The sequence below is a fragment of the Tyto alba genome, unplaced genomic scaffold (assembly GCF_018691265.1).
Source record: "Tyto alba isolate M040663 unplaced genomic scaffold, T.alba_DEE_v4.0 Super-Scaffold_3, whole genome shotgun sequence".
Classification (NCBI taxonomy): Eukaryota; Metazoa; Chordata; class Aves; order Strigiformes; family Tytonidae; genus Tyto; species Tyto alba.
The window spans coordinates 17013343-17027638 of record NW_024881304.1 but is presented as its reverse complement, the minus strand read 5'-3'; the positions used below and the strand labels follow the sequence as shown (position 1 = coordinate 17027638).

General features: G+C 37.7%; 1 protein-coding gene across 5 annotated transcripts in view; it reads right to left on the bottom strand.

Moving 5' to 3' along the window:
- The window catches only part of CNTN6 (contactin 6), a 148498-nt gene that overhangs the window by 114584 nt on the left and 19618 nt on the right, over positions 1-14296 (bottom strand). For all 5 annotated transcript variants that reach the window (XM_032985765.1, XM_032985764.2, XM_032985761.2 and 2 more), the window contains exon 2: positions 2572-2706. In XM_032985765.1, coding sequence (XP_032841656.1) covers positions 2572-2626 — 55 coding nt within the window. In that variant the 5' untranslated portion in view covers positions 2627-2706. The remainder of the gene's footprint in view (positions 1-2571; positions 2707-14296) is intronic.

Sequence of the window (14296 nt, the reverse complement as noted above, 5' to 3'; positions counted from 1 at the left end):
AGAGTTGGAGGGATTACTACTCTTTCCACGATCTTTCCATATAGAAGGAATATAGAGAGTAGTTTGTTTTTAGAGTAAGTGAACTACCATTTGGGGGAGGGGTGTGTGTGGGCGGTGTGGTGTTATAATATCTAGCTCTGCTGTACAGCACATTTAATCCTTAGATTTTAAACTGATTTATAGGTCAATATCATTTTCATTCTACATGTTTGGTAGAACTGAGGAAGAAACAAGGAAGAAATGGCTGACCAATGTAATCTAACAACCTGAATTACCTTTCAGGCCCCAGCCCACAAAACTGTTCTGCTCAGCTTTGTGACTAGTTCCTAATTTTCCCACTCAGTTCTACTACTCCTAAATTGATGCAAACCATCCATATAATAAATCAAAGAAGTTTTGTCCATAACTGCAGGTTTGACTATTACCTTCAAGCATATTTCAGGATGCCATGTACAGAAAATCAGCATATCTCCACTGAACTCAATGGATTTAATTTATAGCAAGGTATAAATTAACTTATCTCAGTGAAGTCAGTGAGAGGTTTTGGTATTCCTTTAACTGATGGCAGGATCAGGACAAAGGTGCTGTTGTGATCTACTCTTGGTGACTGGGAATATGAAACATTTACATTTTTCTCTACTGTTAAGTCTTCAAAAAACTGAACATGTTAATGTAAAAGTGAGCTCCTAGTATCTTTTAATTCAGTTGGCCCAGCCTAGTGGTCTCATTAAAAGATGATCCTCTAGCAGGAAAGATGAAGATGATAAGAAGTTTGAAAAATGAAAGCTTTGTGGAAAGATGTGACAGAAAAGGTTATATTTGGAAATACAAAACATGGGTGTAAAAATATCTTGTCCATCACCAAGCTGTACTGCCCCTCCAGTGAGTCACATTCCAGGACCACCGCGTATTTCACAACTCCTAAAAGCACTCACAAAATTATAGGGGAATCTTGTACTCTAAGTGATTGGTACAAGTCCTTTATTTAGACTAGAAAAAAAGGAAATGATCTGTGAGAAGTGCCCAAAAGGGCTGATAGATGCTGCAGCAGTGCAGTGGGCAATTTAAAGGGAAGATTGGGGTCCAAAACAGTTTGTTGTTCAGTTCAGCCTATCTGGGCCTACGTGAGTGACTGCTTGCTTGAAAACTCTACGGATATTTTAATATGAAGTCCTTAACATGTTGGTTGATTGTCACTGAAATAGGCACTTAGTACTGATTTAACAGAAAGTCTGATCCTGAGATTTACATTTTTACCTGGAATCTATTAGATAAAATATTATCTAGTTTAATTTTAATAATATTTTAAAGTACTACTGAAGTCTGCACTCTGCTTCTGTTTCTTCATTTCAAACAGCCGCTGACTCATGAACTACATAATTAATTTAAGTATCATTTGAGGTTACTTTAGTACAATTTCCTTGTAAGTACATGAGTAACATCCCAGCTATTTAGAGTTCAATACATTAATTGTAGACAAAAGTCAGTTGTCATGGTTTCTATCACAGAGAAGTGTGAAGGGTCAGTTCATCCCCAAATTCATTATAACCTCAAAGAGTTCAGTTACCATTTTGTGTCTGTTTTAGATGAGTCTGTAATGAGTCACATGAGTTAATTCCATTTATATGGGTTTATGAAACAGGATTGTCAAGTTATGTGCTTTGAATTAGAAGAAAGATTCAAAAAAAGGATGAACTCAGAATACCAAACCCTCATTGTGAACAATGCCCAGCCAGGCAGAAATGATTATTTTACCTTAAAACATGTTAGCACCCTGTTGATATTTTAATTAAGCGCAAGGAATATTTGAGAAGGAGAATGTGGGAAAGCAATCCTGCTTTCTCCAACCGCACTTTGTCCTCTGAATACAGTCTGAGGACTGACAGGATGCCCAGCACCTGGTTCAGCAGCAGGGTATGTTGCATGAGGGTCTATCACTGTGCCAACTGGAGGCAAAGAAGGAACATTTTAATTTCCTTTGGGCAATAAGCAAGATTTTCTTTCATTTTTTGTATTTATATTTTGAAAGTCCTTATATTTCTTAACTATTTTTGCCTTCATAAATGACTGCTTTTATTTGTCTTTAAGTTAGATGTGATTTAAAGAGATTTTACTAGTATGGAGGCATTTGAAGGGTATGATATTAAGTGTGTGATTTAAACCATTCATGCGCAACACTCCTATACACCTCACGAAACTGTTCTGGTTTTCAATCCAGGTCCATTTACTGGCTTGGGAGTTAGTTATACTGTGGCTAAGAAGTGCCTTTCATGTGCACATTGTTAGCCAAGTAACAATTGTAATTTTTTCTCAATATTACTGTTTAGAATATTTTTAAAATCTATTACTTGGAGTACAGTTTTCTTATGATCTTGAAACATGTTTTCCTGGTTCAAAGACAGCACCTTGTGTTGCTTAAAATTAAAGCATGTCCTAATGAAAAGCTCCTTAGTCACTTGTTCATGCGAATAAGTACTGTTAGTTTTGGTAATTGCTTCTTCTTTCTAGAAGAATTACGATACTGATATAGATTTATCAATCATCACAAACACTAACAGCGGAACATTTTACCTGTGCTGCAGCTCATGAATGGCAGCAGACTTATTAGTTTCCATAGCAACACCATCTCCACTTTCCAAGGTCAAAAATTCTTCCCATCCAATCAGTGGAAAGGAAAGTGTGTCTTCCTGTGACTACCTTGATATTCTGTAAAAACAGGAAGAGATATTGGGTAATTAAAGTACAGATTCAAATTAAGTACCCCAATTTTCCCTATGTACAATCATGTTCTGCTGTATCATTTGAAGACTCAGACAACCAAAATGCAATAAATAGTCTGTATAGGATCATCCCATCACAAAAATAATGCCCAAATGACACCAAGCTGGAAACGAGATCAATGAAAAGCATATATAATGTTTGAGACCCATCCATCCACTCCATGTCACACACAGATCACTTGCATGGAAGTGAGTTTCTCCATGTACGAAAGCAAAATCTGCCTGCAGTCCATTCACCAAACAATCCTGAGTTAGAAGAAAGGGTGTTTGCAAAAATGTACTCTTCTTGACTCCTGATTGTCATCACAACTTTATGATGTTGTCCTATAGTGGTCTGGCTTCTGATCCCAAAAAGGATCCTTTGGTGAATGCATTTAACACAAACAGGTACTGAGGCAAAATGGTAGATCTCATATGGGAGAAGAGGGCAGCACAATGTCATATATACACTTAAAAAAAAAAAAAAAGCCACGAACTTTTTGGAGTTAAGTTTTATTCTTCAGAAATGAAGCAGTCACCTGTAATGATTTACATAACAACTTGCTTTCATTTCCTTTGATATTTCAGTCAAAATATGATTAATTAAACCAGGAAAAAAGTATCTGTTTGGCCTATACTCCCAAAGGACAAACTAGTAATTTACTGTTGGGAATCAGTTCATAAAACAGCCAAAACCAGAAATCACTCAATAAAATGTGTTTACAAAATCATAAAATCACTCTAAACTTTTTAAGCACTGAAAATTTTCCACTGCAAATTTACATTTATGGTCCACATTTACAGATCCATAGTATCTTCTCACTTGTCTCATTTTTCATACCAGTGTGAAAACATATCATATAGGGTTGCTTGAAACTTATTGCTGATAAGAGTGAGAGACATGTTTTTTAGAAAATTAAGAAATTCAACTCTTTTGGAAGTCATCCTACTTCTTTAAGGGAGCCAATTCTATTCACAGGTTTTTGTAAATGTCACCTAAAAATTGTGGGTGGTCTCAGGGGAGACACGTATAAACCTGGTGCACCATTGCTAGTTGCCATTTCAGGCAGGGAAGGATCAAACATTGTCAAGCTTCTAAGTTTTTGAAGAAAAGGAGGGCAAAAGCAGAGTTTCTTTTAACCTTTTGTAAGGTCCTACTTCACAGACATCTGGGATCTACTGAAGCACTTCTGCATCATTTAAAAGTATAAATGGCTTGAGCTGTTTCAAAAAAAAGGAAATTGAAGTTTGGATAATTCTGTTAAAGTAGAAACAGAGAAAAAGAATCTGGATGGTACCTTTATTCATCAATCCTGCCCCAAGCAACAGTAACTGCACCTAAAATATCCTCAATAAATATTTTCCTATCATGCTTCAAAGACCTAGGGTAATATAAGTGTTTCCATAAATTCCTCAGGAAACCTTGACAACATCATTGATTTAAAAGTTATTCCTAACACTGTCTACAAAAGGCCTTTATTTATCTACTATCGATGAACATGGACATTTCTCTCTATACCTTTTGTGTGTTTCAAGAATGTTATTATGTTTTATATTAGAGGATTCCTATTTTGTTTTTCTTAAGTCATTGTTCTATCATCTCTTCTCATTTTAGTCCCTTCTGGATTATTTCAGCATAGCTGGCATTTGTCTACAAACACACTACCCAGAGCTGGGCACATTCCTCCAGCTGAGGCAAAGTGCTGACGAACAGCTATTTGCTATTTACACATTCCCAAATGAGGATGGCTTTTTTTGCTTTTTTTTTTTTTTTTTTTTTTTTAAGTTCCATTCAGTTCAAGTTCTGCTCTAACCACCTGCTTATATTGAAGGTATGCACGGATTGCTTTTACATAAATGCAAAACCTTGTACTTTTCCTTATCGAATTACATCATATTTATGTCACACCCTTTCTCTTGTTTGTCAATATTTGTCTTGAAGCTGGTGTTCACATCTCTGATACTTAAGACACAAAAAAACCCCAACTTTCCCTTGTTCTTCCTAAACAGAATGTATCATTTCAGATCAAAAAGTTAGAATTTTAATTATTTACTAAGATTTCGTGTTAATTCCTCCTATATTAATTTTGTGACTCTGACTCCCTGCCTTTCCCTGTGTCCTAGTTATACCTTTTTTTCTAACTTCAAGTCAGCAGGAGGGATCTGTTGCCTGCAGGAGAAATCCCCAAATAACCACAGCCTGTGCATCCAGCAACATCACTGGGCAAGGAAGCTCAAATTGCCCATTTACTAATGGGGCAGCTTGCTGGATGCCAGTGTTCTCTCAGTATCAGTAGACAAAAAACAGTATTTGTCTTTGGTTTATCCTCTTTTGTTGAAGTTATTGCAATGAATTTTGCACATTCCCATGTGTTTCCTTAGCATTTTTATTTGCATTCACCCCCGGTGCTGGGCATTTTTCTGTGGTTGTTATTCTTGATGTAGACAGAGACCATTTCCCATTGCTGACTACTCTGGTTCCATCCAACTCCCTTTCCTCAAGATCTCTCAAATATGTCCTGCTTCTGGTCATTACACATTCAGTGTGTGAGTTCTTCTGTGCAGATCACCTGAAATCCCTTTTGAAGCTGCAAGAGTTGCCAAAGGCAATTATGGCTCAAAAGAAAATGACTTAAACCCTCCAATGTTACTCAGGTGCTTCTCAGGGGGAATATTCTGAACAACAAAAAATCACCAATAAAAGCCAATTAACTGACCAGATCCATCCTTTTCCAAGATACTTGTCCTTTCTTACAAGGACAGATCCTTCTGAAAAACTCCCTGCTTTCTATTCTCATCTTGTTGGGTTATACATGAGTCTTTTGAAACCAAGATGTACCTGCTGCTGCCAATATCCAGAGTATATACCCAGGGATCTTTGTGTTCACATAAGGTTTTGATCAATCCTCAGAACTATAATTCTCCTGCTTCTAAGATTGCAAATTATGGGGCATTATTGTAAATATATATATATATATATATATATATATATATTTACACATGCACACACATTTCCTTTAAGTAACCCAACTGTTTTACTTATTTCATTCTGACAAACACAAGGACCTAACTGGCAAGCAGACACTTAATAATTTTTACAATGTCTTTCCAACAGCAGCTTCCATGGGATTATTTACTGTCAAACTAAATCAAGAATAAATGAAAAAACTGAAATATTTATAGCATAAGAAAAATCTGGTTCAGACTAGAAATCCCAGACTGGCATTAAATCAAGAAATGTAACAAGATAAATTGTGCCATCATACTCTTTGTTTTCTGAATGTAATGCTATCACTTATTCTAATTGTTATGCCACAGTTTGAACAGTCGGTCTAGATAGATAGATGGAAAATAAAGTATGCTAAATATGATCATAGGGGAAACATCACATATTCCTCTAAAAATATTGATTGCATGTCCATTTGTCAACAGTATGTAATTTATACAAATATTTTTGTTACAGAAGTAGTCATCATCATTTTTTGTTGTTTTCCCATTAGAGAAAACAAGTCCGTAGGAAAGGACTCAATCCTCAGATATTTCTGAGCTGTCACTTTTTTGTCTTATCTGTGGGAGATGGAAAGATATCTATTCCTGAGACATCCAAAAGTGATGTGTGGGACATAAAAGGGTATATATGAGATGAATAAATAAAAATACTGTGGTGGAAAAAAGGTGACTGAAATGAGTCTGGGGGAAACAACACTGGTCAGCTTTGGCTCTACATGAGACACAGCGCCAAGCTGCTGCCCAGGTGGGTTGGGCAGCGTCCACCACTCATTGCAAATACTCTGGGTAATATTATTGGAAAGAAAGTGCTCAAAAGTATTGCTTTCATCAAACATTTATTTCTGGATATCAGGAATATTGAAAATTTCCATCTGAACATGGGATATGAGTAGACGCATTGACTATGCATTGCAAATGGAATTTAGAAGGAGATACGTTAGAATTCATTTGTTAATTAAAATGGTCTGACATATATTTAGTACATTAAGAAGCAAAAACATTTTGCTTTTTATTGAGCTGAGGCTAAACCTGGTGTTAGGCTTTAGGTTTCAAGACCTATACTTTCTTTAACTGCTTATTTTTTGAGTTACAAACCACTTACAAGATCAAGTCTGTGACAAAGGAGAGAATGCACTTCTGGTGTCATCTGACTTTTCAAGAAAATATGCAACATTTCAAATTTCTGCCACAGTTGTCTGTTAGTTTTGTAAAAGCAAGAAGGAGTTAGTTCAGGTGGTGAACTGACATCTTTCTGAGGTAAAAGTTGTCAGGCAGTGGAAATGATGAGATTTTGCTCTTAGCTAAATTCAAGCAAATTGACATTTTTACCCATGGCAAAATGTAGCTGTGTTTGCAGAAATAGCAACTTTCTGACCCGGTGAAAGAAACAGTGTTTAACAACAGGGATTTGGGGTTAAATTCCACAGTGGTGCTGGCAGAGGAGCTTCACTCCAGGGCTGGTATATTGGTGTAACTACCTATAGAAAGAGATCTGTTGAATGCATATGGGAGGAAGGGAATAAAAATGTGAATATAAGAGTCTACAATCCAGAGAGTGCATGCATAGACTTTTTATTCTGCAGCCTCAGCTTTCCCTCCCACCAGCTTCCACACATCTATATTATCTTTTGATTTTGGCCTTACATACTTTTGTATTCTTCATCTGCCAGGAAATAAGCTGAGTCTGTCCCAGCTAGGCTTGCATTCTTGGCACACCATTGCTCCTGATCTCTATATTGTCTCCTGAGCACCTGATTTGAAGGCATCTAATGTGAATTTTCTCATGAATGCCAATGATATACAGCTACATTTTTCTTTTCAAACTTTTTATCCCTGAGGCGCTTTCTGCACTCAAACTATTTTCCAGATATCCATAACAGACTGAATAGCAAATACTTGTAACTACCAGAGCAGAAGAAGAAGCAACCAGTTTTACAGTCTCCAGCAAGATTTACCTGTGCTGTTGTAGTACTTCCTGCTTATTTAAAATTATTGAGCCATATTTCAAAGGAGGAAAGTTCCCCATGTTATTTAACCAAGATTTTCAATACTGATCACTTCTATCTTTCCTTTTTCACAAAAGGACTTGGATTTTCATCTGTTTTTCACTCCTGACTGCTATTGTTTACTTTTTCTAGGGAAACAGAAAATAATGTAACTTATTTGCAATTCAAAATCACTACATAAAGCCTTCAGGGAGGGTTTAAATCTTGTGTTTACAAAGTATTTTCCTAAATCGTAACAGCTCATTGTGCTTTAGGTGGCATTAGGACTCATATATGGTGTGACACTACAGATGCTTTTGCTTCTTAAACTCCCCACCTTAAAGCACCTTACTGGCATACGAGGAGTAATGGGCTGGACTCTACTCTGGTGTCTATGATGAGGCCTCACGCAGCTCCCCAGATAGATTCACCAGTATTGAAATAAGCAGATATGAAAACCATAGCTGGCTTACTAAATAATAATGGCACTCGTGTGGTCCTGTGACATCTAGGGACAAGGCAAAAGGCTTGGGTTGAGCAAGCCACCAAACAAAGGACATCCACCATCCCTGCGTCAGATGAACTCACTCATCTTCCCATGATGAAGGATCCATCTGAGGATTCACACCTTCTTCTAACAGTCAAGTACAAGACACAACAGGATTTCCCTATCTTAAAAATAGTGTTGATTTTTCACATGGTTTTATTTTCATAGACAGCAAAATTAGAGAGCTTAAACTTGAAAGCTAAAACAGAAACACTCCTCTTCCATCAGTGCACTGTAGAATGTGCCCGTGTGCATTGTGTGCAATTAGCATCCCGCTAGCATTGCTGCTGCAACACCAGGGGAAGGTATTAGTGAGTGATACACTTTCACTAGAACATTGTGGATATATGCACTGGTTTAATGCAATAGCACAAACATTTGTGTGGGCATTCACAACTGTAAGTAACCATGTCTCAATGGGAAAGAGGCAATGAGAGAATTCGCTGTGTTTAACCCAAACATAAAGAGTGAAAGATATAAATCCCAGTGTGTTGCATTGTTGACAAATCAGCATAAAAATGTCTTTCAACAGTAAACTGCTTAAGTCATAATGAATATAACTGTTGTAATACAATCACAGCCCTTGTGCTTAACCAAGCCTTAGGAAATCACAGTAAAGGTGCAGTTATGCCATGTGAACCATGTTGTTTGGAGCTTATTTATTAGTACTTTGATATTCTTTTTTTTCAGTTTATACACAACATGCAATGCCAATAATCATTCTGAAAGGGCTGTCTCATGGGCAATATAAAATTTTGCTTCACGTACTCACATTGCTCACATACCAACATTGCTGGTGGTGTTCCCTTTTAACTTAGGAGATGCAGACATTTTAGCTTTCTATATATGCATGTGTCTATATGTATATATGTATGTGAGTGTGTATATATACATAGTGCAAACAAAAGTATCATTTGATTCAATCATCTCAGCTGTGAGTTTGTTTTGTTTTTTTTTTTTTTTTTTGGCATATAATGTTATGGTGTTATTTCTGCTCTTTGCAGTGATATGTATGATAAATAAAGACAGAAATATCTTATGATGTTGTGGGATAAAACTGACACAGAAGCTGGTTTAGTTTGAAGAGTGATGAAGTCTTTTCCATTCATTCTAAACCCTGGCTGGTCTATTGGTCTTTTCCTCTGGGACACGTGGAGCAAGTCTGTGTGGGAAATGTGAGGGTGCCCTTGCACAGCTGATATGCTGCGCTTCAGGGCATGTCTTCACACCTGCAGCTTTTCAAGAAGAGCGCTGGCCTGTGCCAAGGATTGGCTTCAGTCCAGACTCATCGACAAATCCCTTTCAGGGAAATTATAAAACTAAAATATGCTACCAATTCGGGCTGACACTGCCCAGAATGGTAAATGGCATTCAAGTAAACTGCTTACCTCATTACCAGAACCACAGGCCCTGAATTCATTATAAATAATATCCTGATAGTTGCATTCCTCTTTATAACACCTTTTCCATGGTTTCTGTGTCCACTTATCATACCTGACTTTGCATATTTGTGACTCAAGACAACTGAAGACAACATACAGGTAAAAAGTCAATATATTATATTGTAATGATTTCTATTCAGTAGCATGTAGAATTATCTTTTGGAACATTATTTATATGTAAGACTGTTCAAATTCAGGCTGGTATAAAATATTTGTCACTTAAGTGACAATATTCAGTGAATTATTTTTTTTTCTTAGTCACCCCATTTTACCCTATGTAATGTAAAAAGCAGTTGTGTCAGTTTAAGTAGTTTAGAAATATGGCATGAACATTAGTATTCATTAACGATATTCCTGGAGGCAGAATCAAGAATCAGCATCCATTTACAGTGAGTAAGCTCCTCATCTTTAAGATCCTGAAATGTGATTTCAACAAACACAGGGTCTCATACCCTTGTGCTCATACAATTGTGCTTCAGTTTCAGCTCTATGAGTCTCAGTGCTGTGTTCTCTGTTCCTAGCAGAAATTATCGCTTCTGATTTCAGGAAAATGTTTTTTTATACATTAAATTTGTAGCTGGGATAAGCATAGGTGCTTTTGACAGTGGATTTCTAGCCTGCAACTCTTTTCATAAACTAAACAGAACTGAGGCAGAAGTAGAGTGAGGCAAAGTAGAGTAATAATTTATCTTATGTTGTTTGATAGAAAGAAAAATGTCAGCCACAAAAGCTTCCTGGGGCAAAATGGATAACCTTAAAGAAAGATTTGCAGCAGTGATAGTAGCATTTAGCAATGACTGCCATGTTTCCAGCAACTGAGGGAAAGCAAAACTCATTCAAGCTTAGGAGTTTCTGTAGGCAATATGTACAGTGGTTCGCCAAAGGATGCTGTGCTATTGACTTGCCATCTCTTTGCATTTGCAGATATACAGATCCCGGAGACATGTTGGAAGAATTAACCTTTTATACAATTTTCCAACTCACTACCCTTTTTGTTTGCAGTGTAAGTCTTCCATTGTATAATATGCGGTATGCATGAAGACAGAAAAGGCAAAATTTATTACATATGTTGAAGACTTCGCCTCTTTCAAGATCTTATGCAGCACTTGTTTCAATATGAGCCTTATATCACAGGAACACTTTAATCTGTGCCACTGTACAGTCTACCATTCAGTGTTTTCATTTCAATCTTTTGCTTGCTTCATATTTAATATCCCAGATCTTTTTATTAAAATCCATATTGAAGGTATTGTGATATCTTCATGGTGCTCTCCTTTCAAACAAAATAATATCCTTAGTAACAAGGCTCTTGCTCCTGCATTTTATGCATCTATGCCTCCAGCTGGTGGCCATGGAGGGAATCACTGTGCACGGAGGGACTGGTGTGGCCTCAGGTGACCTTCCACTCCACCCAGTGTCAAACCGCTGTGTTTCTCCGAAGCCTAATAAGAAGTCTCTGTCCTTCTCAGCAAGAGACACCCAATCAATGTTTTTTACCTGGCACCCATTCATCGAGCTAAGGGCCAAGGGGATTTCCCTGCGATGCCTCACAACTCTCATTGGATCAGTATCCAGCAGGAATTTACCATTTACTGAAAGACGCCCTCTTTTTACTGTTCTTGGCTTGTTGATGTATTATATATTTACCAGCATAGAATCTTATTTGTGGTTTATTGCTCTAACATCTGAAATGATCTCTCTCTTTCTCATTTCACTGTTGCTCATCGTTTGTTATGCTTCCCAATTACAGCCAGACAGCGTCAAATGCTGGGCTCCCAAACCCAGCACGGGAGCCAGTTACTTGTCACAACAACACCTGGCTAGCAGCTTCTCCTACTTAAAAACAAAAAAAACCAAAGAAACAAAAAACAAACTCTTGTGACCAGTTTATTAGGAAACTATTCATTTTCATATCCTCTCTTCTGGAGGAGAAAGGAGAGGAATGAGGTGCTTTGCATGCAAAAAATGTTAAGCATGAGGTATAAAAGAAAGCAGGACACAACATGTGCTGTGAGGGCTGTGGAGTGGGTATTAAACATGAGACTTGAATTATGTAGTGCATCAGAAGTCCCCTGTCTGCTTCTTGGACTCCAGTACAAGGCAACAAGTCATCTTGGGACTCACTTTCAGGAAAAAAAAAAAAAAACAGGAGGTTTTCTTAGCTGAACAACAAGGTACCGCAGTGAAGCTGTAAGGAAAGGAAAGACTTTCTAGACTTTGGGGAAAGGTGTTCAAGTCCTTTTTTTCTCTTTTGCTGAAAATGTGCTAATGAATTCCTTCTAATCTTCTCTTGACTTGGGCAAGTGATACACTCTGCTTCTCCCAGGAAGAGCAAGCTTAAAGATACTCCAGCATTATGAGAACAGGGAGTTCAAGAGCTTTCAACAGGCTTTCCTGAAGAACTGCAGTGGGACATTATGTCCACACTGACTCCTTTTGGGTTGCAAATGACATCTGTACTCACCTGAAAGTTTCAGCCAGTAGCAGAGGCAGCAAGACATTCTCTAGCATCAGTTTTGGTCTTGCAAACTACCTCTTTTTTTTTTTTTTTTTTTTTTTTTTTTTTTTTTTTTTTCCTTCCCATGTACCTGAAAAAAACTAGCTTGGAAAAAGAAATGTTTGATTTACTGACATTGCATTTCCTAGTTGCTGTTAAGAATGATGGGCATCTTGTGTCCACTAGAATCTTACAGCAGGATATATCACAGTGGCTGTTCTGTAAAAATCAAACCCCAAACCAAAGAACTCCCTCCTCCCATCACACTGTGGCATGAGAAAAGCAGGTATGAACCAAAGACATAATACAGACTGGGTTTTGTGGCTACCAGTCCTGGGGTGAGCACCCATGGGGGTGCCCAGTGGCCAGTGCAATATGGATGCACACTGCCTGCAGAGACACCCACCTATCCACCAAACTTTCTTCCCAAAGCGAATGTGCAGCTGAGAAAAACGTCAGTGGCGTTCAGTTTCGAAAAGTTGGAGAAATGCTCTTTTGAATCAGGGGCTTGGAGAAACACCTTCAGAAGGGGAGTGGGGGGTCCGCCTGCCACTCCTGCCTCAGAAATTCATGGGTCAGGGTTAATATTTGGAAACAAAACAAAAAGTGAAACTAAAGCTAATTTTAGACAAGCACCTGGAAATCCACCAAGTTATTAACAACTGGTCTTCAGCCTGGCAGAAAGTATTAACAGTACCATGAATGTAAATTATTAAATTTAGATTTCCCCAGAGAGCTGTCAGGAGATATTTAGATTTTGTAATAGCCATACATTGTTGTGCAGCAATAAATATGGAGGCCAGGGCTAGTTCTGTGCTGACCTAGGCGGACACAAATACTTATAGGTTAGATGAATTTAAACCAGCTGGCAATGAGACTAAATTGAATACTAAATAATATAAATAGGAACAAGGAAGGACTGTAATGCCAGGGTGACTTTAAGATTAGCTGAACCATACATGGCCATTATTTTTGCCTAAGATGAAGTCTCTAATCATTTTATTTGCATGCATATGTGCATGCATGTGTGTCAGGAGGGAAAGTTAATTTCAGGGTTTATTGTTTAACAAGTAAATGATTCAGTGTGAAATGATGATCCTTACCATTCCCTTTCTACTTGGTGATGCTATTTCTGTTTATTACTATCATTTAGAACCTCTTTGATAATGAGGAAAAGAAGAAAATATTCAGTTGCTTTCTAGATGGAATTGGACTTAATTCAGCATAATCTATGTATTTTATGATAGGAGATATATCCAAGTAGAATAATCAGTGCAGCAGACAGATTGGTTTAATGTCTAGACAGGTTTCAAGATGATCTGGATATGGGAAGAAGCATACAAATTATTTACCTCTTCTATTTGAATAATGTATTTGGTTGCTGGTGGAATTCAGAAGAAATAAGTTCTTTAAACAAAAGCCAAGGAGAAAAGTGCTGGAATTTCTACTAGTTTTACCATATCAAGTACCTGCTCTACAGAAGGTTTTTGGGTGCTGCAAGAAGAAAGGGGAGCTGAGGGCTCTTGGGCTGACTCAACAATAATTAAATTAATAATCAAGTCAAAGCCAGCTCATATGAAGATCTGTCATTAAAATACCATTTTGTCCCCTATCACTCCACTGACATTGGCCATCTCCCTGTGCTATTCCCTTGTATTTATACATTGCTAATATTTTGGTCTCTCTTTACAAAAAAGGAGCCTGCAGCTCTGTCCTCGCCTGCAGCACCCGCACGTGCCCTGGCCCAAGCAGCAGTGCCCGAGAGAGCTGCTTGAAACGACTTTGTCTTCACATCTGGGAGATAAAGATGAGCACGTAAAGGGTGATGCCTGCCCAAGGGCTGTAGTCTGTGCACCAGCTAAGCCAGAGAGGAGGAAAGGCAAGGGGCAGGAAACTGGGTGATGCTTCCTTGACCAAGAGAATCTGAACTGGGTGAACAGAAGGTCCACAATTTTCAATCAAGACTCTGAGGATAATTGATTTACTAGTGTTTAATAAATATAAACATCCACGTCTTTCTTTAACAACTTGCCGCACATCAGACATTAAGCACTGTT